Consider the following 26,672-nt stretch of genomic DNA (forward strand, 5'->3'; position numbering starts at 1 on the left):
AAGAAAAAAGTGAGGAGATTAAAGGATCTGATCTAGGAGGTCCAACATTCAACTAACGAATCCCAGGAAGAGAAAACAGAGAAAATGGAAAAGGTAAAATTATCGATGAACTAAGAAAAGAAAACAAATCCAGAATTAAAGGACCCATATGTCTGGAGTGAAAAGATCTAGTGTGCGCCCAGGACAGCAGATGAACACCCAGACCAAGACAATTGATCATGAAATGTAGAGATATCAGGGATGAAGAGAAGGTCATAAAATTTTTTTACAAAGAAAAATAGGTTTTGAATAGACAATGGGATGTCACCAATGTTAGAAAACAATGGAAGGATGCTTGCAAAATGTTGAGAAAATATATTTGTAACTTACAATTCAATTACAGTTAAACCATGCCTGAGATGCCTGAGGGTTCAAATGAAGGACTGTGGGAACCCAAGTAGACACAAAAGATGCCCCAAGAGGGAATCTCAGAAGCTAGGTTTTATCCTCAACTTTGAAACTAAATGTAGAAACACAGGAATGAATGATGGGTACTCTTAGCACTTCTCTGAGACTCTGGAGTCCTGAGACAATTTCTTTTTTGCTAACATCATTGGGTCAGGGTCTCCAGAGGCTGAGCAAAGTGATGAACTCTGACCGACTTTGTGCTTCTGAAAAAGTGCACTATTATCTTCATACAGCTGATACCTCTGAAAAGATGGGTCAGTGAGCAATATGCAGTAAACAGTGAAAGCCCAGTACTCATTCTGAAGTCAGTTTTGCTTAGACTTTGTATATTACCAGCAAATTTTGCAAGTCATTAAAAAAATAAAAAAGAAGGACTTTTGCTAGTAACTAATGACCCAGCATTCAACTCTCTTGTATGGCAAAAGTGGAGAAGTGGCTGTTTATTTTTATGCTTATTAAGTTACAACGGAAACATTGTATTTACAATCCCATAATGTGGTGTTTTTAGATGTTAATTCTTACCTAAAAAGGAATGGGACAAAAAATAAACTAAGACAAAAAACAAAAACCCTCCTTGGTATGCTAGTATTCTTTTACAAAGGATCCAGGTTATCACAGTAATTGATGCCCTCTTTTACACTAGGGGTATTACTATATTAAGCGGCTAAGGGATAAACTTAGGTAACAGTGGAGCTATAGTTCTTTCAGAAATGAGATAATTCAATAGCTATGTGTGCCAAGAAAACTGAACATATCTATTGTACCCTCTCATTATTTCTGGCCACCTACCAGCAGTCAGTAAACTTGGGTAACCACCTTCTTCTGATATCACTTCAAGTCTACTCTTGAGTTCTTCTGGTATTACCTCAGCTACCAGAAAAAAAAAAAAAAAATGAAGAAAATATTTTCTTCACTATGTATACAATATGCTCAACTGTTTATAACATTCAAGTTTTTCCCCCCTAATTTTCCATGCCATTTTTATAATTGGCTAAGACTGATAATAATAGATTAATAAGTATGAAATCATTTTAATAATCATTCCTACTTAAAATAAGGAGAGTTTCCAAAAACCAAACCTGAAACAGAATCCAGTCCAAGCTGTCAAACAGTCTATGCCAGTGGTTCTCAACTCATTCCTGATGAGGAATGATTGCTTTTTATTTCCCTCAAATGTTCTTTATTCATTTCACAAATGTTACTTAATTGTGTATCATGTACAAAGCACTGTGCTGGTTACTGCAGAGAAAAGTAAGAGGATAAAAACATCTAGTGTTTTCCTTCAAGAAGGAGATAAGTGATCTGTGTGGGAGTCCGTTGTAGGGGCATTAAGTTGTGAACAAAGGCGGGCCCTAGCGAGAGTTAACTTGATAATTAGTGTAATGTGGTTTGTTTGCCCTGCTCCCTTTGCTGTGGCAGTCTTTCTGAGCTATAAACAGACGTAACTGGCTTAGAGTTCAGGCATGCAATAAGACTTCAGAATTTACTAGTTAGCTGTGACTGATCTGTCATGAAGTCCATACACAATGAGAAGTTGCTATCTCATGAAGAAATAGGCCTGTATCGCTAGTGAACAATTGGTCGTTATGGATGCCCAGCATTCGGTTTTCCTTTCCTTGGAAAACAATACCCTGATTCCCTTCAGGGGACCTCCTCACTGTTAGGTGGGGTCACTGTGATCGGTTGTAGTGTCTACAACCTTATTGTATGGGAGCTACTAGAGAGAGAAGCTCTTTTTTTGTTGTTGGATGAAAAACCTGGGAAGATACACTTCTAGGATTCTGACATTGCTGCTGTCCCCAGGTGTATGGAAACTGGGGATGAAGCCAAAAATGGAGAGAGTTCTGATAATAGGACCCATAGACTAAGCCTCATAAACAAGTCTAATCCAAATGGTACCCATACTTTACCTAAAACCTCATGGAACCCCATTAAGTGGAGAGATGAAGTCATCAATATACAACATGTAGGAGAAATGCAGCCAGGACATTTTACTGAGTGTGAAAACAAGTGTGTAACAACTGCTTATGGGTGTGTGATATGTCGATGTTGCTTTTTAAATTGACTAGAGAGTATGCTCAAGGGAATGGAAGAAACAGGGTTGGCTATCAATGAGGGGAAGTATTTCAGTAAATGTAAAACTTCAAAATAGATTTTTAAAAAAGAAATTTTCTCTCTCTGAAAGTGGATATGGAACTGGAAAATGACAAAGGTTGTGATTATTGACACACACAAGTCAACAAGCAAAACCAACCAAACAGGAAAACTTTAAGATATGTGAAAAGGGAAGCAACTCTTTTGATACCCCCAAAACATAACTTTATGAGACTGCCTGGGTTATGTCTTCTGACTGGTAAGTGATAACGTCATGTTGGTACTTTTATTTAAACCACAGCAACGTCTGTCCTCCTAAAAAACAGTTCCGGTACTTTAGAGAAGTACAATATGAAGTTTCAGACTAGTGCTGGGCTTAACAGAGCTTTAACAGATTTTCAAAACACCTGCACACTAGATTTCACAAATATCCCATCCCTCCTAACACCTCCACTCTGAACATACATGAAAACAAATCACAACAAAGCACTGTCATTGAAGAACACTATTATCTGCAAATTATAATCTGAGAAAGAGAGTCACTGAAGCAAAACTTAAAAACAGAATCGTATAATTATCTTAGGAGAGAATTTTTTTCTTACATATAAATTTTCTTCCCAATGAGTATGCACAAAAGCAACCTATGGGCACCCCTGTGGTTTCTTTTTAGACTTTGCCTGCTTACTTTAAAGCATAGAGGAGAAGAATCTGCTTAAAAGCCAAATGCACTGATAAATGTTTACCGATAAAATCTTCCAGATGGGACTACTTTCAAGGAAGGTCAATTACAAGCCTCATGTCTCTCCTTTTAATGATATCCTTTAATGATCCCCTTCCTCTCCCAGAAAATTAAATCACAAAAACAACTTAGTCTGAGAATGACCCAGTAATCCTCATAATCACATTGCAATGACAGACAAGGAGATCAAAGCACAGGTGTACTGAAAACTAGAGATTTCCATTCTGTTAAAATGTGAACTTGCTACAAACTAAGATCAAAAGTACTTTTAGCTCCCCAAATCCCAACAACCTCCAGTATTTTAAAAATTCTGTAGTTTCCTTGATTAATAAACTTCCCTTGATTTTCTCCCTCCCAGTTTGTACCAAACATTGGCAATTCTTTACATATTGTGGCTGTGTTTTCATAAATTCATTCATTAATTAATTTTAGATATTTGGTGAATTATGTTGCGCCTCATAGCACCAAAGACTTCCAGGTTTATTATAAACTCTTGTCTCCAAAATTGCAAAGAGAGAACCTAGTGATGTAAAATTATATAAAGGTAACCTGATACCAATACATTAGTTAGAAATTGAATTAGGTGGCTAGTAGTGGCTTCAATGAGAGAGGTTTATTTTTGTCTCATATGAAGAAAATCCAGAGGTAGGCCAAGGCTGAATGATGACACTATTTTCAGCAGAGAACCAGGCTCCTATTATCTTTCTGCTCTACCATCCTTAAGGTATGCCTTGTATTCTTAAGACCATTCAGGTTGCAAGATGGCCACTGGTGCTCCAGTCATCACATGAACAATCCCAAGTCAATACTACAGGAAGAGGAGTAAGGGTAAAAGGGAGTGCTTCTGGGCAGGAGCTCCCTCTGCTTACATTTCATCAGCTACACCTATTTCTAAGGGAGGCTAAGAAATGTTGTCTTTTGGCTTGGCAGATGCCACCCAATATAATTAAGATTCACTTTGTAACCATCATTATACTGGTCACCAACTGAACAAATCTGTTGAGGATATTTAGTCATCATTAGCAGTCTCTGCCATACCATAGAATCGCTGATTTCTCAATATTGGGTGGAATTTGGTCTGATCCCTTGCTTACAGATAGAGAAACTGAGAACCGAAAGATTAAAAAGTTTTCCCCAAACTACAGAACCAGTTAGCCAAAGAACTAGGAGCAGAATTCACACACTTGATCTATCAGTAAAGATCTTGTCCTTTGCCAACAATGCAAACTCCAAGGAGGTTAGTTCAGGAACTTCAGCTAACCAGCATGAATAATAACACATCTTAATTCCTGGGCCAACCTGGTGACTCACACTGCATGCTTTACGGTCATAACTGCTCACAAGCTGTAACATCCCCCCTCTTTGGTTATAAAGTGAGAATCACCATATTTACCACAAGTCATATACGTGTTTATATTGTCACTAAATTACCAAGAAAATGAAAGCTATGCCTTATAATGTGACAGTTATGTTTGTAGGAAAGCAGAATGTTCCACATTCACGGGCAAAAATTGGTACTTGAACTTTATGAGTTGACTCCAGATCTTTTATGGTGGTGGTTTTTTAAGCACACACACAAACACATTATTATGGTGTCTCCTGAAATTGACATTCTCAAAATAGTGTCCACCATTACACAAAGGAGGTTTGAATGTTTTGAAGCCTTTTTTCTTTTAAACCATTGCTTCTAATCCTCTTATCTCTTCCTCCACTACAGTCATCAATCACTTCCTCACACTCTCCTCCCAGCAGCATTCTCAACCAAATACAACCACGATGGTAAGTCATTACTGTATACTTTCTTCAGCGCTTTGAACTACATAGGCTCCTGCTCTCATGTTTTATTTGTTTTATGGCTTAAGCATGTTGAGAGCAGGGTCTATACCATCTTTATTGTCCATAACACTCAGCATATGGTACAGATTCCAATTTTCTTTCACAATGTCATGCTTAGAACGTTTTAATGCTCTCCCAAACTGGTCTCCCTCCCTGTTTCCAGGGGCTTCATTGATCCTTTTTTCTCAGTCTCATTCACCGCCTGTTCCACCTAGGTCACCTAAGTGATTTAAGCTATACTTATATTTGGTGGTGCACCAAATCTGTAAATATAAGTTAAAAAATTTAGAAGGTGGCCTCCACCTGCATTCATACCTAATCTTATTCCTTTCCATTCCATCTGTTTGTACCCTATATACTACTAGCTACTCAGAAATAATCATCTCTTTTTTCACATGTCTGTGACTTTATAATGCTGTTCCCTGTCTGAAATGCCCTTCTTTCTTTTATTTATGGAGAGGTTCCAAATGGCCTCTAAGGTGTAAGTTAATTACTATCTACAGTATGTATATCCAGCCTTTTCTAGAAGACAGGGAAGCTTGGACAGCAAACTTGAGTATATCTTTACAAGCACTTCCAGTATTACAGCTATTCTATTGAGTTTGGAAAAGCCTCTGAGTGTAGAGGTTGTGTTATTTCATCTCGCTGTGGGTCCCAGTTCTGACACACAGGAGATACTCAATAGTCTGCTAAATGAATAACTGTCAGTTTCCCTAACTAGCCTTGAATACTTTTCTTTCGAGTCTACCTGCTTGTCATAATAGATCTTGTCTCACTTGATTCTATATCCACAGAGGCTCGCATAATACTTAGATGTAAATATTGTCACATCTCTTTTGTTTTTCCAGTTAATCACTGGAGCCTTTCAGTAGGAAATCCAGTCTCAGCCTCCTTGAAAACTCCCCCTTCTTGGTATTCAGTCTAAAGTAGAGGCTTGCTTCTAAACTTCAGGTGGAGAGAGGACTGCCAATTAGCATGAAGGCTTCTGCCGTCACCATGTGGTATCACAGCTGAACGCTGGTCCTGTAAAGTTCTATGTCCTGCTGGTTCAGGACTCCCCTGGCTTCTAGGAGGGACCAGCCTCAAACTCCAAGACTGTAGCTCTTTGATCACTCTCACTTATTTAGACAAAAATCAGCACTCATCATCAACCTCAGGTCATTGCCTAGAGCAGGCAGCTCAGGCTTCCCCTTCATCCTGATGTGTTAACCCCTTCAAGGCCTGTTGTATCAACATTCTCTCCTGACCACAGACCGCGTGACGCCACCTTGATCCATTTAATGTGTTTCCCTTGCTTCTCATTTCAGAGAGAAAGTTGAGGGTTCAGTCTCTTTTTCTCCTAGTACACTCCCAAATTCTTAGGTAAATCGGTCTACTCTCTCTTTAAATATTGCCAAGGAGAGAGGCAGGTTTTAATGAAAAGGGGGAGCTCTTTTCACACTCTTTCTCTGAAGAAAGAGATGCCTGGCCTAATATTTACATAACTAAGGGACTTCACTTAGTGATTTTTTTCAAAAACAAATAAATGAACCCCCAAGAGGTTTCCAATAATAGACTGAGAAGTGCAAGCATAGAGTCAGAATTTCTGCCTCTCAAGTCATCCTCTTACATATGCATGAAGATGCTTACTGAAGTTAACAGTCATTTTTTCCAAGTCCTTTTTTCGTAGGACCAGTAATTTATGACCATAAGGACAAGGTAGGATTAGGACAGTTGAGCAACCCTTTAACAACCCTGTCCTAATTGTCCTTTCCTGCATGGCCAAGGAAACAGTGAGTCTGATAATCAACCATTTGAAAAAGGTGCATGGCCCTACCAATCTAGTAAGGCAAAAAGAGATTCATTCCATAGTGAAGATCTGGCATTCTAGGGTCAGACTGGAGCAGCAGAGGACAAATACAATAACAATAAATTTCAATTAGATGACAAAGTCAGCCATAGATCACTGTGCCAGCAGTGTCTTTTCTACTAAGGACTGGGAAAGGTGGCTATATGGAAAAAGAATTTTAAAAAAAAAGAGTTGATATATGCATATGTATAACTGATTCACTTTGTTGATCACCTGAAACTAACACAACAGTGTAAATCAACTATACTCCAATAAAAATTAAAAAAAAAAAAAAGAATTGGGAAAGGTAAGCTTAAAATTCATCTTGTGTTTGTTCATACATAGTCCTTTCTTCAAGTGTATCCACCCAGTTGAGCTTTATATAACATAATCCAGGGAGATTACCCCAAATTGAGGCTTAATTTACTGAATTGCAGTGACCCTAAAAAAAGTGCATTCATTTTTTCGCAATTTTAATGTCTCTAAACTCCAGGTGTGTTTTACAATCAATGGCATTTTGGATTTGACAAACTAAAGTAATTAATCAAATATTTTCGCTTAAGTGAAATACTTTAAAAGGTAAAAATGACAACCTAAAAATTGTCCAGGGGCTTCCCTGGTGGCGCAGTGGTTGAGAGTCTGCCTGCCAATGCAGGGGACGCGGGTTCGAGCCCTGGTCTGGGAGGATCCCACATGCCACGGAGCAGCTGGGCCTGTGAGCCACAATTACTGAGCCTGCGCGTCTGGAGCCTGTGCTCCGCAACAAGAGAGGCCGCGATGGTGAGAGGCCCGCTCACCGCGATGAAGAGTGGTCCCCACTTGCCACAACTGGAGAAAGCCCTCGCACAGAAACGAAGACTCAACACAGTCATAAATAAATAAATAAATAAAAGAACGTGAATTTCTAAAAAAAAAAAAAAAAAAAAAAAAAACTCGCCAGGTCCAAAATGGCATTCATTTAAAAAAAAAAAAAATAGTCCAAACATCCGGGTTCCAACCCCAGCATTAGGATGTGAATATCTTAGCATAGCAGAGACACAGACAAGAGCAGTAGGTGAAGATGAATTGGAGCGAAGTATCAGGTTGGCCAAAAAGTTCGTTTGCGTTTTCCATAACACCTTGTGGAAAAACCCAAATGAACTTTTTGGCCAACCCAATAGTTCTCAAAGGGAGTTCCCCATCTAGCAGACCATCAGCATCTGCAACACTTGAGAACTTGTTAGAAATGCAAAATTCTCAGGTCTGACCTCAGAAGTATTGAATCATAATCCTTGGGGTATAAAGCCCCACAATCTGTGTTTTAATAAAATCTCTGGGCATGAGTTTGAGAACTAGTCCTATAGTAGTAAAGGAGGCACTTGGTCAGTGTGTATTTGGCATATCTGAGTCGGGGTGGGGGCAGAGTCCTAACATTTCAACCCACTGGCAAGGCTCCCATGAGGAGAGGAAGATTTTAAGACCCACTGCAGGGAGGTACTTCTTTCAAGTCCGTCAGTTTCTGGGTTCTGACTCCCTATGCATGAAAGCAGCTTCTGATTAGGAGTCTGCTTCCCAGGCGGATGAATTACAAGGAAAGAATTAACTGATCAGGCTAATATAGTATCCTATCTACTCAGCAATATATTTCTCACTGTAAATTACTTAATTAGTGTCCTTGTTTTTGGATGAAGTTCTTGAGTTTTGAATATCAGTAAGAGCACTCAATCTAAGTGGGTTCTGAGAAAATAAAAATTCTGAACCTGGGAAACTAAAGGTCAGTCCTGAAATTTATGTATATTGTGAAGACACTACCCAGAAGGGCTCACTATGTATCCAAGCTATTCAAATGGACTATTTACCAGGTCAAGAGAAGTGGAGAATTAAGGGCAGCTGGGTCAAGACTGCAAACTGGCAGTCTTCCGGCCAGATGTGGTCCACAGATGCGGTTTGGCCCACACACATTGTTTAAAAATTGGGAAATTTCACATAAAATTCTGGAATTCTTCCTGTCTTAAAAAAGCTAAAGATTTGACATTAGGGAACCCACATCCTGGCCTTTCAACAAGAGCCTGGAGCTGAACAGAAATTGCTTCCTTTAGATGGGCTATTCCCTCTAGTTTGCCATAGTCCCTACCACTCCTTCTTGTCTGATAGCTGCCCAGCTCGTCCTTTTACATTACCCGCCCGACCCTTCATGCATTTAAGTTTGAGGACCACTGATCCATATAAATAGTTTTCATGAAATAAATAATTGAGATGATTTGAAAAAAAAATCACTCAGAAAATTAACTTTATTTTGTACCTTCATAGCTATTTGTGTAAATATGTGGACAAGGGTGTAGACGTTAGTTATTTTAAAAACAGACAAAATATTGAGGGCAAAGGTTGTCGTGATAGAGGAGAAAGACTACTGGACTGGGCCTCTAATATCTAGCTGTGCTTCTGCCACTTAACTAAGTGTAAAGTTATCCCTGAGCCTCAGTTGATATATCTATTATATGGGAATGACTATATCTACCACATATAGGGTTTATTGTTATGATTAAATTAGATAATTGTATGTTCAAATTCACGACATACCACAGACCCCCAAAAACCTTTGCTGAAATAAAATTTGGATGTGTTTCATTACCTGTGTTTTACTTTAGAAATTATACCTAACAGATAAACGTTTGGGGAAAATTCAAAATTAACCCTTCAAAAGCCTTACTCTGCAATGAGATAAAGGGATTAACATTACTGACTATAAACTATAAACCATGCACTATGTTGGGTGCTTTATACAGACTGTCCCCTTATGGCAACACTATGAGTTAGCACTACCCCTCTCTTACACATTAAAAAGCAGGGCTCAGGGCTTCCCTGGTGGCGCAGTGGTTGAGAATCCGCCTGCCAATGCAGGGGACACGGGTTCGAGCCCTGGTCTGGGAGGATCCCACATGCCACGGAGCAACTAGGCCCGTGAGCCACAATTACTGAGCCTGCGCATCTGGAGCCTGTGCTCCGCAACAAGAGAGGCCACGATAGTGAGAGGCCCGCGCACCGCGATGAAGAGTGGCCCCCGCTTGCCACAACTAGAGAAAGCCCTCGCACAGAAACGAAGACCCAACACAGCCATAAATAAATAAATAAATAAATAAATAAATAAATATTTAAAACTCAAAAAAAAAAAAAAAGCAGGGCTCAAAAAGTTTAGGTAATTTACCCAAAGTCATACAGCAGGTGTTGATAACCAGGGTCCATTTTACTCCAAAGCCTTTCCATATGAGAACTTTAGTGCTTCTCAAACTAGGTTGGTTATAAACTTGGGACACTAGTTAAAAATGCAAGTTCTTCTATTCCTTCCCAAGCTACTCAATCAGATTTGAAGAGGAGTAGCCTGGGAACCTGCATGTTGTATCAGAGCCTCAGCTAATTCTTAATAATAGCAAGGAAACACTGCTTGAGAAAGCTGACAAAGAGTCAAAGTAAGCAGAGAATGAACTGCTTTGTATTATTCTTAATGGAAGGAAGGAGGGGAGAGAAGGAGGGAGGGAAAGAATCTTGGAGCTAAGGTCTGTCCATTTGCAGGATTATGAGAATGCACTTTCTAGATGGATTCTTTCTTTCTAACTGCACCCAGACTGTTGAATGCAAAGACAAGGAGCCAGCCAACAGGAAGCCCGGCTTGCCACTGCAGAGGAGTAAAGCACTTTGAACTACAGGCATCTTGTACACCCAAATTACATGCTGTGATACACATAGTATTTGAGTTGTTCCGCAATACAGAAGCCAATTATTCTTGGCACACACTTCTATCGCGCTATCCAAATCACCATGCCTCACATGTGGAACAGTGCCACATCAAATGCACCAAGCCATAAATTCCCTAAACTCTTAGAGATGAAAGTCAAATGTTGGAGAGAAAGAGTGTTTGGTACACACACCATAGAGCAGAAAAGATGTCTAACTTGGTACTGCTAGATTTACTATGAGAAACTGGGACAGAAAATTCTGCCTTAGAAAATTTTCAGATTATAAACTGGATTTTTCCAATGTAATTCAGCATAAGCACTGCATTTTCGATTTTTAGTAAAGTTATTTCTTCCATAATATTCATCTTAAAATAATTAATTTTCTGGCCTCTCCCTGTAAATGTTTTTAAATACAGTAGAGAAGCACAGACACTAAAACAAAGAGTAGAGGCTGTAGGTACCATAAATTCTGTTGGGAATCACAGAAACTATACATATGTCCTGAATAGTAGTGCTGTTTAATACTCAGACCAACTAACTGACTCACTCTCCCACTCCTAGCCCCTTGCAAATTCTGAAGTTAAGAGATTTAATCAAAACTGTTAGGTGATATTAAAATATAAATCCTATGATAATTGTTAATGGAATTATAGAAAATTTAAAACACAAATCCTTAAAGTTTGAAAAACAGGAAAATGAGATATTAGATGCACCAGTTCTAGGTTTCTTAAGCTTTAATGTCCTTAGGAATCTCCCAGGGATCTTGTTAAAATGAAGGTTCTGATTTTTTTTTTTTAAGATTTTGTTGTTGTTGAATTTGTTAGAATATTGCTCCTGTTTTTTTTATGTTTTGGTTTTTTTGGTCCTGAGGCATGTGGGATCTTAGCTCCCCGACCAGGGATCGAACCCACAGTCCCTGCACTGGAAGGGGAAGTCTTAACCACTGGACCGCCAGGGAAGTCCCCAGGTTCTGATTTAACAGGTCTGCATTTTCGAGTTTCTCATGAGTGCCCAGCAGATGCTCACACTGGTGGTCCAGGGTTCACACGAGGCGTAGCAACTCCACCAGTTTAAGAAAGCTCATGTTGGTGAAGTTTCCAGAGAGAAGGCAGGGAATCTCGGGTAAGAGAGTTTGTAGCATAAGGTTAGGTGTTAACTAGAAGTATAATGCAAAGACGAAAGACAGAGTGAAGCGTTTATGTAAATGTCCAATTTCTCCAGAAGAAACTGATTGCATATGAAGTAGAAAAATAATCTTATTTCTGGATTAGTAAGAGAGGAATTCTAAGAGGGTAAGCAGATTTACAATCAATATATAATTGGGGTGCTTAAACTTTAAAAACATGATGACTGGACTAACTCCCCAGAAAACTGCAGATATGAATGTGTACCCACATTTATATGTATAATTTCAGAAGGTTCACTGAACTTCCTTCTGAATGGCATAAACCACCATGGGGCCCACAGATCACAAATTAAGACTACCAATGTACATAGTTGGGGCAGGGGAAAAATCCATAGTTGTAACAGTAATAGAGGGTAACTTCAAATCTGCTATGTATTTGATCGATGATACTACTGTATAAAGGCTGATGGTTCTTCAATCATTTCCATAAAATATAAATTGGTAGAAATGTATATTTTTCTAACGTAAGACACCAAGCTTCTTTGTGATAGGCAAAGGGAAATCACCATATAAAGAAATTAAGTATATACTATTTTGGAAAAACACAAGACAAAAAAATCCAGGTATGAAAATTACTGTCTAGAAAAGGGATTTCTGAAGATGTAAAAGGTAATTGTTGTTCTATGCTGGTGCTCCATATTGGTTTTTTACTCCAGTAGTTTTAAGCATCTCACTACCTGTCTCCTTATACTAGTGAGAAATTATAAATACATAGGGTTATCATGGAAAAGGCACAGAGAACCAGTTTATTTTTCCAAAAGCTATTGATCACTTAATCTTAGATAAGCAGCATAGAATCTAGAAAGGGAGCTACACCTGTGTGCGTTGTTTGTAAAACTCTATGTCAAGGCATGATATGAAATACAGACATGACGCCATGAGAGTACTGGGTACTGAGAATACTGATAAGGGCATGATTCTTTCCAGCATGAGATAAGGGGATGTGTCAAGGAAACAGATGCAGAAGTAGCTTTGAGCCGGACCCGGAAGAATGAATAGGATTTCAATAAATGGAGAAGTCAAGGAAAGGCATTGCAGGAAATGGGGCTCACGTTAGCAAAACATTACAGAGGTGGGGTGGGAGGAATATGCAGTTTGGACTAAGGAGAGTATGATATGCTATTACATTTGTCATAATATTAGTACTTGTATAGTCTCCTCTCCTTGAATCAGGACTGGGCCTGGGACTGGCTTTAACCTACAGAAGGTGGCAAAATTGGCCAGGTGCCAGTTCTGGGCTTACACATTAAGAAATCCTGGAAGCCCAGAGCTGCCAGGTAAGGAAGTCTGAACACCTTGCTGGAGAGACCACATGGAGAGAGAGGAAGGACCCGAGACTCAGTGATGAGAGACAGCTTCACGGAGGTAAGGTCATCTCAGCTGAGCCCGCAGCCTCTAGTCAACCGGCCAATTGAATGCAGTCACATTCAGAACTACAAGAAGACCAGAAGAACTGCCCAGTTGAGCCCAGGGCCGACTGCAGAATACAATGGTTGCTTTTTAGGACACCACTCTTTGGAAGAGTTTGTTATGCAGCCATAGAAAACTGAAACAGAGCATATATCAATATTTTAAATCGGCACCTTCTTTTGATGAATATAAAACTATACACCTACCTGGAGATTCAGATTTAGCCCTGTCCTTCTACACACACTAGTCAAAACTGGTTTTGAACCTTATTATTAGAGCTGAGTGCACAAAATTCTAGGGTTTTTTTCTTTTTTACAAATAAAAATTATTATAAAAGTGAGCAGGCTTCTTCAAACAACACTCCCTGCATCACCCCTCCTGCTGCCCCTCCTAGACAATAGCACCTTATTCAGATTACACAGTATGTGTGCATTTGTGCATGTGTGTATGTGTTGTGTTGTCTAGACATATTCACATGGAATAAGTAAAGAATTCCTTATGTGTGATACATGATCATCTTTTCTATTCTATTCCATTTCTTCTTTTCTTCTTGCTGGTTGTGACCCACTAAACTGATTTCATAATGCATAAGTAGGTTATGCCCCTCAGTTTGAAAGACAGTTGTCCTAAGAATCATTAATCAATCAATATACATTCATTAAACCCTATATGTTCCATGCATTGTTTTAACTCTTGGGTACAGCAGTAAAAAAAACAAACATAGCGGGCTTCCCTGGTGGTGCAGTGGTTGAGAATCTGCCTGCCAATGCAGGGGACACGGGTTCGAGCCCTGGTCTGGGAAGATCCCACATGCCGCGGAGCAACTGGGCCCGTGAGCCACAACTACTGAGCCTGCGCGTCTGGAGCCTGTGCTCCGCAACAAGAGAGGCCGCGATAGTGAGAGGCCCGCGAGCCGCGATGAAGAGTGGCCCCCACTTGCCGCAACTGGAGAAAGCCCTCGCACAGAAACGAAGACCCAACACAGCCAAAAATAAAAAATAATAATAAATAAATAATAAATAAATAATTTAAAAAAACAAACAAACATAGCTTCTTCTTTCATGGGCAAATTAATCATTAAACGGTAACAACAACAAACTATGCACAAAGGATGATTTCATTTCATTTGTGATAAATGCTGGGAAGGAAAAGTATGGGTACCGTAAAAAGCCATAAGGAGACTCCACTGACTGTGGAGTGTGGAAGTGGATTTGTTCACGGATGCCAAGTTAGGGCAAGTCCAAAGCAACAGAGGTCAGTCTTTAGACAGAGCATTTCCAGACTTTCTGGCCTGCCAAGGGCTAGCAGAGGAGGAGAGCAGGAGGTGATGAAAGAGCCAAGGGGGGCCTCGGCCAGGCTGAAGCTCTATCCAGTCCTAAAGCTGGGTGCGGTGCTGGCACACGCCTTTAGCTTGTTGGGCCCAGCTTTTATTCAGCATTTTGTCAATTCTTGGCCTGTCGCTGGGTCTGGAGAAAAGAGTGCAAGGGGGCAACATTGAAGTATTCCTCTTAGAGTCCCGAAATGGATGAAATAAAATCATCTACCATATTTCAGGATGGAATTATGAGATTGATCCAGAGTTATGCAAAATCATCTGCAGGAGACACCCAAGTTGAACCCAGACAGTAACTGGTTGAGGTGTTGACACATCTGGAGAAAGAATGCTCCCATTAAAGGGAGGGTGGCTAGCAAGTAAACTGGAGAAAAAGGCGACTTGACTTGTGCTGCCCTTGGGAAGAGGGGGTGCCTGTGTGGACCCAGGGAGTGAGCCTGTCCTCCTGAAAAAGACTGTCCTTCCTGCTCACCTGGATGTCCTAGGTCCTCAAAACCAGGAGACAGTAAACCTTCTGATCATGTGTGACTCTGCTTATCCTAAATCCATACTGTGTAGGCGCTTGGCCTTCGGGACTTACCTGTAGAGGGAGAATGTGCACTAATCAACTGATATTCTAGCTTTAAGGCTCCTCTGGGTATGGACACCAAGGGGGGGAAAGTGGCGGGGGGTAGGGGTGGTGGTGGGATGAATTGGGAGATTGGGATTGACATATATACATGAATATGTATAAAATAGATAACTAATAAGAACATGCTATATTAAAAAAATTAAATTAAATTTAAAAAATAAAATAAAATAAATTAAATCTTCTGGGCTTTGAAAGTGGCAGTCAGCATTCCTGAGAAGCACAAGATCACCTTTCTAAGACTGCATGGTTGACAGGCAAACCCTGGAATATAGTTAATTCACCAAGGAAAATACTACTCTGTAAGGATCTGTCTGGGTGGCCAACTGTCCCTCCCCAGGCAATAACCCTAGATAATCCTCCGCCCCCAACACACACACCATTTTTCATGTAAAATTTCTACAGGGGTAGTAGCTCCAGCAGCTCTGCAGCACACTACCTTCTGCTGAACGCTGCCCGTGTACCAGGCATTGTGCCGAGCACTGCATGGTTTATCTCGTCTAATCCTCCTGCTAAGGGTGCTGCTATTATTATTCCTCTTTTCCGATGATGGAAACTGAGGTTAGGAGGCAAGAGGTGTCAAGAGCAGTGATGACAGGGCTGGGATTCAGAGCAGCGTGACTCCAGAGCTGGCACCTTGGACCAATACTATAGGATGTTGCCTCCTGCTGATGCCAATGCACCAACGAGGATTGTCTAGAAGTGCATTCATTTCCAAACCCTAGCTTGTGAAGTTTGTTTTCTTTGAAGGGAGAAGGGAGAACAAAGGACCTCTACCTGTATGCTTTGATGATCTATGCACCTTTCTTGGTGTCACACAGGACTTCGATGTTTTCTCCTCTGGGTTCACCAATGCTTCACCCAAATCAGAGAGAAGTAGCTCAGCTCCCTACCCATAATCCCATCTTTTCTCCTTCTGGCTTTTCTGTGATCTCAAAGGGGATGGTTCCTGCATATTTTTAATTTGTTTCAATTTGGCTCCTTCCAACCTACGACTGAGCAAGCATGAGGCTGGAACTAGAAGATGGTCAGCAAAATGTGGGCTTATCCTTGGGGGACTTTCTGTAGTTTCCTAAGGTGATAATAGAAAGCTACTTCTGGAGAGGCTCTTGGGGTGATGAATGTCCCCCTGGATGCCTCCTACTGTGTAAGTGCCCTAACGCAGGACTGGCCATTTACACAAATGTCAATCAGTACTAAGACATTATTTTTCAAAAAATGTCATCCTTTCTTTTAAAATATTTATTAAGTTTGGGGTATTTGAATGTGTTCTCTACCTCCATTTTCCTATCCTAAATCCAGAGGGAATTAGGCAGCCAGAGACCAAGACCACAGCTTTCAGGCACCAAAGGGCTGATGTCCCCGATGTGCCTGATCTCCTAGTGAAACCTCTTGACTGGGGACGTGGCTTTGGCAATGAGAACAGTGCTCTTAATGGGAAGCCACTGAAGCCAAATCATCTCTATAAGAGACACTGAGTAGGGTGATTATTCACTTATTCAAGAATGTACAGAGCACCTACCATGACCAAAGCACTGTTCTATATATGTCTGTACCAGTGAACCCAACAGGCAAAGATCCTTGCCCACAAGGAGCTCACAGTCTAATGGGGAGAGAGACTAAATAATAAATGTAGTAAATTATGTCAGAAGGAAAGACATGGTATGAAAGCAAACAAACAAATAGTAGAGCAAGCACAGGGAATGAAGGAAATTCAGGATGCAGTTAAAAATAGTATGGTCATGGTTGGGCCTCATGGGGAAGATGAGACATGAGCAGAAACTTGAGGAAAATTAGTGAACTGGCCTGAAGGTAGTGGAAGGAAGACCATTCCATACAGCACCAAGGTCTTAAGACACATGAGTGCCTGATGTTCTTGAAGATCAGCAAGGAGGCTGGTGTGGCTGGAGCTGAGTGAAGGAGGGGAGAAGAATGCGGAAGAAGGTCAGAGATGAAAGAGGTACCAAGTCAGGTTGGACGTTGTAAGCCACAATAAGCACTCTGATCCGCATTGGCTGCTGTCTTAGAACAGACTGTAGTGCAGCAAGGGTAGAAGCAGAGACACCTATTAAGAGGCCACTGCAATCATCCAGGCCAGACAAAATGATGGCTTGCAATAGGAGAAGAAACTGGAGGTGGTGAGATGGACTTGGGCTCTGGGTATATTTTGACAGTAGGGGCTTCAGGACCCCTGATGGATTGGAAATGAGATGCAATAGAAAGAAGACACACAAGGGGACTTCCCTGGTGGCACAGTGGATAAGACTCTGCGCTCCCAATGCAAGGGGCCCGGGTTTGATCCCTCGTTATGGAACTAAATCCCACATGCGTGCCGCAGCTAAGAGTTTGAATGCCACAACTAAGAAGCCCGCAAGCTGCAACTAAGGAGCCCACAAGCCGCAACTAAGGAGCCCTGGAGCTGCAACTAAGCAGTCCGCCTGGCGCAACTAAGGAGCCCATGTGCTGCAACTAGGGAGCCTGCCTGCCACAACTAGACCCAGTGCAACCAAATAAATAGATAAATAGTAAAAAAAAAAAAAAAAAAAAAGAAAAGAAAAGAAAGAAGACACACAAAGATATCCCCAAACTTTGGTCTGAGCAAGAGAGATGGGGAAGATATGATTAGAGCAAATTGGGAAGAGGTTGGGAATATCTGGAGATCAGTCCTTCCCTCCCCTCCCCTCCCCTTCTTTCTTTCCTTTCCTCCTTCCTCCCTTCCTTCCCTCCATCCTTCTTTTATTCCTTCCACCCCACTCTTCCTTATTTCCTTCTTTCCATGCACATCTACAAATGCCAGACATTATACCTTGAGATACAACAGACTCAATGCATCTCACCAGCAAACAGAATGTGAATGACAGAATGAGGCTGTGATGAATTGATGGCAGGGCACCTCCTGCATTCTATCACTCACCTCTTAAAAATTTAGCTCCTGATATTAACAGATTTGAGGAAGTCACAATTTTTTAACCATAATTTGGAAAATGTAGCAAAACTTCCATATCGATTCTACTTAGAAAATTATGTTAAACCTGAAATTAGGGTTCCATTGTTAAGTGGTTGGCACATTTTTTTGCCCACCATATTATCAAAAACAAACCAACCAGAATAACCACTGATATGAATGAAACATTCATTACTATCTCATAGAAATGGCCTCTTTTTTGTTTCTCTCTCCACTATCCATTAAAGATTTCAAGAATTCAACTAACTACATTATTTATTGGTTTTATTCTAAGAAATTGACTGCTAAGTAGTACATTCTAGTAGAAAGGATGCCCTAGGGTACGACAAAAGGCAGATTAGCATTGTTGTCAGGAGACTGATCTTTGGAACAGACTGCCCAAGTTTGATTCCAGACTCTGTTTTGTATTACCTATGTGTCCCTGGGCTAGTTATTTAACTTCTCTGTGTCTCAGTTTCCAAAGCTATAAAATAAGAACAATAATTTATCCAACCTCACAGATTTATGGTGAGGATTATGCAAAGTCCTTAGAACAGTGGGGCACACAGAAAGCACTCAATTGATGGCATTACTTATTGAGTGTAATTAGGCTAATCTTACTGCTACTACCATCCACCAAGGAATTCTCTCCTCCCTTCGCAGGAGCTTATTTTCATATTTGATGTTATAGGCCTTTTTTTCTTTCTCATTTGCAATCATTTCTTTCTTAAGGAAAAAGCAAGGACGGAAAGAAAGTTGAGAAAGATGATATAAAGGCTCAATACTGTTGGTTAAATAACACTATTGGCTTGAATGCAAACAACTTCAAAAATAATTTTGAAGAAGTATATTTTGAAGCAGAAAAATGTTCAAGATTTTCTTGTCAGACATAGAAAACAAACTTATGGTTACCAAAGGGGAAAGGTGGGGATGGTGGAGGGATAGATTAGGAATTTGAGAGTAACATATACACAATATTATATACAAAATAGATAAACAACAAGGACCTACTGTATGGCACAGGGAACTATACTTAATATTTTGTAATAATCTATATGTGAAAAGAATCTTAAAAAGATTCATATATATATGAATCACTTTGCTGTACACCTGAAACTAATACAACATTATAAATCAACTATACTTCAATTTAAAAAATAAATTAAAAAAAAAAGATTTTTTTGTTACATGAAAAAACTGTTGCAATGGTAAATGGTCAAATATTATGATTTCATTAAAAATATGCAGAAGTACACAAACATTTGGAAGGCTATAAATAGTAACAGTGGTTATCTCTGCATGTCTAGGTCTGTAGCGGTTTTAATGTTTTTTGTGACTCATTTTTATTTCATTTTCTGAACATGAGTGAAGTGCTCAGATGACTGAGTAGTGTGACCAACTGAGATACATAAAAAGGAAGAAATTTAGGAGAAAAGCTAAATTTGACTTTGGATATAAAGAATTTGATAAACCTGTGAGATACTCAGGTGGGAAATTCCAAGAAATAGTTGAGTTTTCAAGCTTTACGGAAGAGGCTAAGATAGACTTGGATGTGAATTTAGGAGTTATCGGCATAGAGGTGGTAGTTAAAATAACAAGAATGCATGAGTGAATCCTGGGGAACATGAAGAGTGAGGAGAGCTCACTGAGAACAGGATCCTGGAAACACCAAGGTCAAAGGAAGGGTGGAGGAAGAGGAATCGAAATCAAGGAGGGAGACAGAAAGAATGCAAGACCTCAAGCCAGGAGGACAGACAGACAACTGCCTTAGAGAAACCTAGTAAGAAATGAGCTGAAAAGTATTTGTTTTGGCAGTTAGATCAGAGGAACCATAGTTGCAATAGAGTGGTGGGGCTGCAAGCTGACTGCAGGTGGGTTGAGGAATAAAAGGGAGGGGAAGAAAATGGAGGTAGTGAGTACAAACTCTCTTTCTAAAAGTGTGTGTGAGAAAATCAATAGAGGTATGGTTGACACAGAATCAAAGGAGAAGGGAGTTTTTTCCCTTAGGAAGGGAGGAACTCAACCAGTCTGAGGAAGAAGAAACCTTCGAGAGTAGGTCAAAGAGAGAATATGATGGATGGAGCAATAGCCAGGGGAAATATTGAAGGGGACAGGTTTAGGTTTGGAGTATTCCCCCTTATTATTAAGTGCGTAAAATAGAAATCTCTCTATCATATTACATAGAAAATCAATACAGATTGAGCAGAATATAAGTTAGCCTTTTTTTTGATGACTTGGTGTCATCAATGTGAACATCAATTGTTACACTCGGCTGTCCAGATAGAGATGTTGTTACTGTTTCTCAAAACAGGTTGACCTTATTGTCCCTTTCCAAAAGGCCCCAGACAGCTGTGCTTTTTTGGTTGATTTTGATAGACTTTCTCCTTCTTCTTTTGTTTTCAGGCCATCATCTGTCACTTGACTACTATGAGTTGTGGTTTTCCCTGGAATCTCATACCTACCCTTTTTCTAATTTGCTCATCCGATTATGGAAGGCTTGGAACCACATAACCAAGTGTGTATGAATCATCACTAAAACATGGGTATACATTTTTCTTGCTAATGAAGTGCGTCATCTTTACCGGGTGAAGTTGCGAACATCTATTTTGGGTACTCAGAGACCTGTGTTGCTTCCTTCTTGGTGCTGATCTCTATTATAGGAGAAAAGGGGTGCTGTGAGGGCTGGGGAGCTGAATTCTTAATAGTCAGAATGTACATTGCTGTCAATAATTGAGGTATATGTATATATCATGTTTACCAAAACATAGTGTGTATAAGAGAAAAGGCTGATGGAATACTCTGAGCTTATTTATCAAGAGTTACTGCCCTTCTACAAAACTTACATAGCTAGTTTGTGGAAAGATCTCATCAGCATCTTCTGTAAGCCATCATCTATGATTACATAAATGATTAACAACAGTTTTAAAATAACTTTGCAATGATTTTGGTTCTGTTTAGATACCCAACAATGTAACTTCTACAATATTCTGGCAGATTTATAATTATTATTGGAAAACACACCTCTTATCTCAGAGAGTTGGTGCCTTAATGTTTGCTGGAGTCCTAACTAATAAATATATAGCCAAAAACTGTGTAAAGTTCAGGAAATGAAATGGGAATCTTTGCCCAAATTCATTATCAACCTGTTTTCAGCATGTATGGTACTAAGCTGTATTATAATGTACGTTTCTTGAGCAAATATATTCAAGAAATTAAAATGGCATAAAGCATATAATTCCCCACTGTATAATTAGAGTAAACAAGAAGGAATGAATTTCAGAAAGCTCATCCCTTGGATTTCTTTATAATGTACATGAGATGTGTAATTTACATTCTACAGTGAGGACACAAGCAAAATTTTTGCCCTCTGACCCTGATTTACCAAATTTATACAGCTCAGACCTGCTCAGACAGGTTTTGAAAATAACATTTGCCAAGAGCATGTGCAAACGTGCTCAGTGAGCATCTACGTACACGTGTTTTACTACCTTTCTTTTCTTTCTCACTCTGAGTGCTTTTAAAAATCAGCATAACTGCAATTTAAAAAGCCACACAGGGCTTCCCTGGTGGCTCAGTGGTTAAGAATCCACCTGCCAATGCAGGGGACACGGGTTCAAGCCCTGGTCCGGGAAGATCCCACATGCTGCAGAGCAACTAAGCCCGTGCACCACAACTACTGAGCCTGCACTCTAGAGCCCGCGAGCCACAACTACTGGGCCCGTGTGCCACAACTACTGAGCCCGCGCACCTAGAGCCCATGCTCTGCAACAAGAGAAGCCACTGCAATGTGAAGCCGGTGCACCGCGACGAAGAGTAGCCCCCGCTCACCACAACTAGAGAAAAGCCATGCGCAGCAATGAAGACCCAACGCAGCCAAAAAAAAAGAAAAGCCACAACTACACTGTTATTGAATTACAAAGCAATGTGTGTCAGAAAACACCCTCAGAGTTTTAAAGAGAGTCCAAAGAAAGATGCTCTGCATGTACTCCACAGCTGCAGGAATTCTGGTGAAAGGAGATACAGACCCAAAGCTGTTTGAATGATTATTGTGAAGCCAGGCAAGAGGTAGGAGAAGGATTGGAAAGCTTGGAAAGCTGCATTGGCCTGGAGAAGGATGGGGGCAGGAGTGTAAGATGAAAGGGCAGAAAAGACAACACGAATGAGACAGGTTGCAGATGTGCTGCTGGGGTAGACCTCCTATTCTAAGTTTCCATGTTTCAAACAAGTTTTTTTAAAAGTTCAAAGAAAGACAACTTTCTGCAAGATGAGAGCTTGCTTTAGGCACCTGGTTTTAAATAATTAACAGGTGATAATTATTCAATATCATCATTAGCAACAATAATGGCAAGACTAATACCAATAAAAATACTTTACATATGCCGTGGGTTTGTGTGCCAACTCCATCTGAATTCAGTTTCTCTACACTTAGTCACTATTATTTCACTGCTTTCACAGTGGCTTTACCCAACACTCTAGGCTACAATTTCTCAACATGGGAGTTGTTACAAAATTCCAAGATTGCAGCTGAGTTGAATTACTTTCATTTGCACCAGGTAGCTCTCATTGGCATATTACTCTATTCTGGGGTCTCACTGCTATCAGTTATTCATTTTATTGTCAGATAAATTTTTCTAAAATATTGTTTTGGTCAAAATATTGCTATGCCCATCTGTGTCCAAAAACCATTAATGACTCTCTACTAACTTTAGGTTAATGTCCAAAACATCATAGTTTGACTGGCCAAGGCTTTCACAACCTAAATCCCTTCTAACCTCACTCATCTGGACTTCTGCTACAAGACTGTCACTTTGTCACATACATCCCTGATTCAACATCTGTCCATCTCATTTGGGAGGCTGTTCCTCTCTATCTATTTAAATACTTGATCCATAAGACCCAACTCAAGCCTTGCTTCCTCCATGGAGCATATCCTGACTAATCTAGCTCTCAAAGATATCCTCTTCTTCCTCTTCCTCTTTTTCTTCATATCTATATGATTTATTGGTTCTATTATTTATTTGACCTTAAGAATTCCAGAATTACTGTTGCAGTGATATTCTGGGGCTGACTGTTGTCAATTGTTAACTACTCAAGAATTTTGCAAAAGGACTGTTAAACCAGTGGTAGCTTGAAATCAGCCATGGTGGGAGTATTTAAACGATGGCAATAGGCCAACACTGCAATCAGGTTTTGTTGTGTTTGTTTGATTGCTTTTTGGTGGGAAAAGGGGAAAAGGAGAGAACTGGTCTACCAGCACACCACTGCAACAGACTCTCCAATCTAACTCTCCTTAGTACAATTAAAATATTGTGTCAATTCCCTATTATAGAGAGCCAATATAAATTTAAATATTTCCAGGACTAAGTAATCCATGACCTCCCAAGGAATTAAATTCCAACATGGACATATATCCATGGATCAAAATTGAACTGTAGACTCCACAGTAGCTAGCTATATCTCCTCTATATTTTGTATTCTTTATGGTGCCCAGCACAGTATATAATGAAGAGCAGATCATTCTACCTTTCTAGCTTCAGTTCCCAGGGCTCCACATTGCCCTTTCACTTCTAGCCTCAGAACCTTGGAGCTGTTTCCCAAACATCTTAGGTATTTCTTAAGTTTGTAACTTTCCACAGGCCACCTCCCCAGTTTGGCTGGCCCAAGCCATTGAAGCCCTACCTCCACTGAGTGGCCTTTGTGACTTTAATAACTCCACTTTAAACACATTGTATTTTCATTGTCTGTTGATCTGTCTATCTCTCCACTACACAGCAAGCTGTGTAAATGTTAAATCCTATCTTTTCCCCAGGTCTGAGATGCCTGGCACGTAGAAGGTGCTCCAATAAATATTTGTTGACAGGGAATACAGCAATTCAGATAAATGAATAAAGCCATTTATATAAGGTAGGTCTGCTCTGGCACTTGTTCACAGCGTTGATGACTCTAAGGAACAGGCCTCAGTGACTTTGCTACACTGTTTTTTAAATATACAAAGTAACCATCAGGACATGAATTTCAAAGAGAGAGTTTATTCACATCTCAATGAGTACTCCCAGCACTGCTTTCTTTCTATGTACCATCCAGTGTGCCTGACGGCATTCTCCTGTCTCTTCAGGATCATGGTTTTGTCTTCTAGTTTGGATGTCCTTTCTTGTGCACATGCACCTGTCCTCTTTCTCCTCTTCTTCAGCATCCATGGTAGATGCACCACAATCCAAATGATACCTTGTTTATCCCTGGGAAGTCTTCACTATCGTTCTATTGTTCTATGCTTAATACCTTACAAATGAAAAATAGGCCACAGGACTTGGGGGAGTTAAGGCATTAAGGAAGAAAGGGGAAACGATACTAGAGTGAAGTAAAGCATAAGAGAATTGTATAAACTGGGGTGGAAAGGATGAAATTTTTTAAAAAAGTTTTTTTGAGAACCAAATAAGGTAGCAATACTCTAAAATTCTTAATTCAAATTTACTGCCTGCCTCCTTCTTTAAGGAAGATAGCTGATGTTACCCTATTCATAGAAGTGAGTTTCTCTGTAAATTGTCAAAATCTTATCTTTGTTTCATAGATCCAGAACTCCTTCTAACAATGGGCAAGCAAAATAAAAATAAAATGCTTTTAGAAAAATCCTAATTACTATTAAATATCAAGAGAGTAGAGGAAAGTTATGCCCTCTATATAGAATATAGGGGCTGTCAGAGATAAACCCATGCACCTATGGTCAACTAATCTATGACAAAGGAGGCAAAGATATACAATGGAGAAAAGACAGTCTCTTCAATAAGTGGCGCTGGGAAAACTGGACAGCTACATGTAAAAGAATGAAATTAGAACACTCCCTAACACCATACACAAAAGTAAACTCAAAATGGATTAGAGACCTAAATGTAAGACCGGACACTATAAAACTCTTAGAGGAAAACATAGGAAGAACACTCTTTGACATAAATCACAGCAAGATCTTTTTTGATCCACCTCCTAGAGTGATGGAAATAAAAACAAAAATAAACAAATGGGACCTAATGAAACTTCAAAGCTTTTGCACAGCAAAGGAAACCATAAACAAGATGAGAAGACAACCCTCAGAATGGGAGAAAATATTTGCAAACGAATCAACGGACAAAGGATTAATCTCCAAAATATATAAACAGCTCATGCAGCTCAATATTAAAGAAACAAACAACCCAATCCAAAAATGGGCAGAAGACCTAAATAGACATTTCTCCAAAGAAGACATACAGATGGCCAAGAAGCACATGAAAAGCTGCTCAACATCACTAATTATTAGAGAAATGCAAATCAAAACTACAATGAGGCATTATCTCACACCGGTTAGAATGGGCATCATCAGAAAATCTACAAACAACAAATGCTGGAGAGGGTGTGGAGAAAAGGGAACCCTCTTGCACTGTTGGTGGGAATGTAAATTGACACAGCCACTATGGAGAACAGTATGCAGGTGCCTTCAAAAACTAAAAATAGAATTACCATATGACCCAGCAATCCCACTACTAGGCATATACCCAGAGAAAACCATCATTCAAAAAGACACATGCACCCCAATGTTCATTGCAGCACTACTTACAATAGCCAGGTCATGGAAGCAACCTAAATGCCCATCGACAGACGAATGGATAAAGAAGTGTGGTACATATATACAATGGAATATTACTCAGCCATAAAAAGGAACGAAATTGAGTCATTTGTTGAGACGTGGATGGATCTCTAGACTGTCATACAGAGTGAAGTAAGTCAGAAAGAGAAAAACAAATATCGTATATTAATGCATGTATGTGGAACCTAGAAAAATGGTACAGATGAACCGGTTTGCAGGGCAGAATTTGAGACACAGATGTAGAGAACAAACGTATGGACACCAAGGGGGGAAAACTGCGGTGGGGGTGGGGATGGTGGTGTGCTGAATTGGGCGATTGGAATTGACATGTACACACTGATGTGTATAAAATTGATGACTAATAAGAACCTGCAGTATAAACAAACAAACAAACAAACCAAAAAAAACAACTAATACTAAACTTTCTTTGGGTTAGTTGTATGGAAATATGTTAATATAAATATTTCAGACATTACATGAAATTTCTAAAAATCTTATATGTTCTGGTATAATGTTATAAGTCATAATTCTAGTTATTACTTTAAAATGTATATCTCAGAAATAACTAAATTTCCTTGTCAACTGCATTATTATGAACTTTTATCAAATCTTTAACCGTGGTCATTTTTAAGTCTTTTGTCATTTACAGACAGTTCTGGGTGTACTCTGATGCTTTTGCAAAAATGTTCCTATAAAAGGGTTTCATCTTCAAGGAATTCATGGAAAAGACTCTGACAAGTACAGGTTTCTGGTAACTGACTATACTGCTGAACTGAATGAATAAGCCTTTTCAGAACTCTAATGGAAAACTGATGAATTCATCAAAGTGCTAACAAAAGATCAAGATGAAAAAAAAATTAATTACATGGGACTGAGTGAACTGATGAGGATGATTATAA

General features: G+C 39.7%; 1 protein-coding gene across 11 annotated transcripts in view; it reads right to left on the reverse strand.

The window, feature by feature from the left end:
- The window catches only part of LOC103002367 (cAMP-specific 3',5'-cyclic phosphodiesterase 4D), a 723,774-nt gene that overhangs the window by 105,568 nt on the left and 591,534 nt on the right, over positions 1–26,672 (reverse strand). For 8 of the 11 annotated variants that reach the window (XM_007176074.2, XM_057541514.1, XM_057541512.1 and 5 more), the window contains one exon: positions 1,237–1,317. The exons of the other annotated variants lie outside the window; for them this stretch is intronic. In XM_007176074.2, coding sequence (XP_007176136.1) covers positions 1,237–1,317 — 81 coding nt within the window. The remainder of the gene's footprint in view (positions 1–1,236; positions 1,318–26,672) is intronic. 11 annotated transcript variants of the gene reach the window in all.

This window comes from Balaenoptera acutorostrata, chromosome 2, assembly GCF_949987535.1.
Source record: "Balaenoptera acutorostrata chromosome 2, mBalAcu1.1, whole genome shotgun sequence".
NCBI lineage: Eukaryota > Metazoa > Chordata > Mammalia > Artiodactyla > Balaenopteridae > Balaenoptera > Balaenoptera acutorostrata.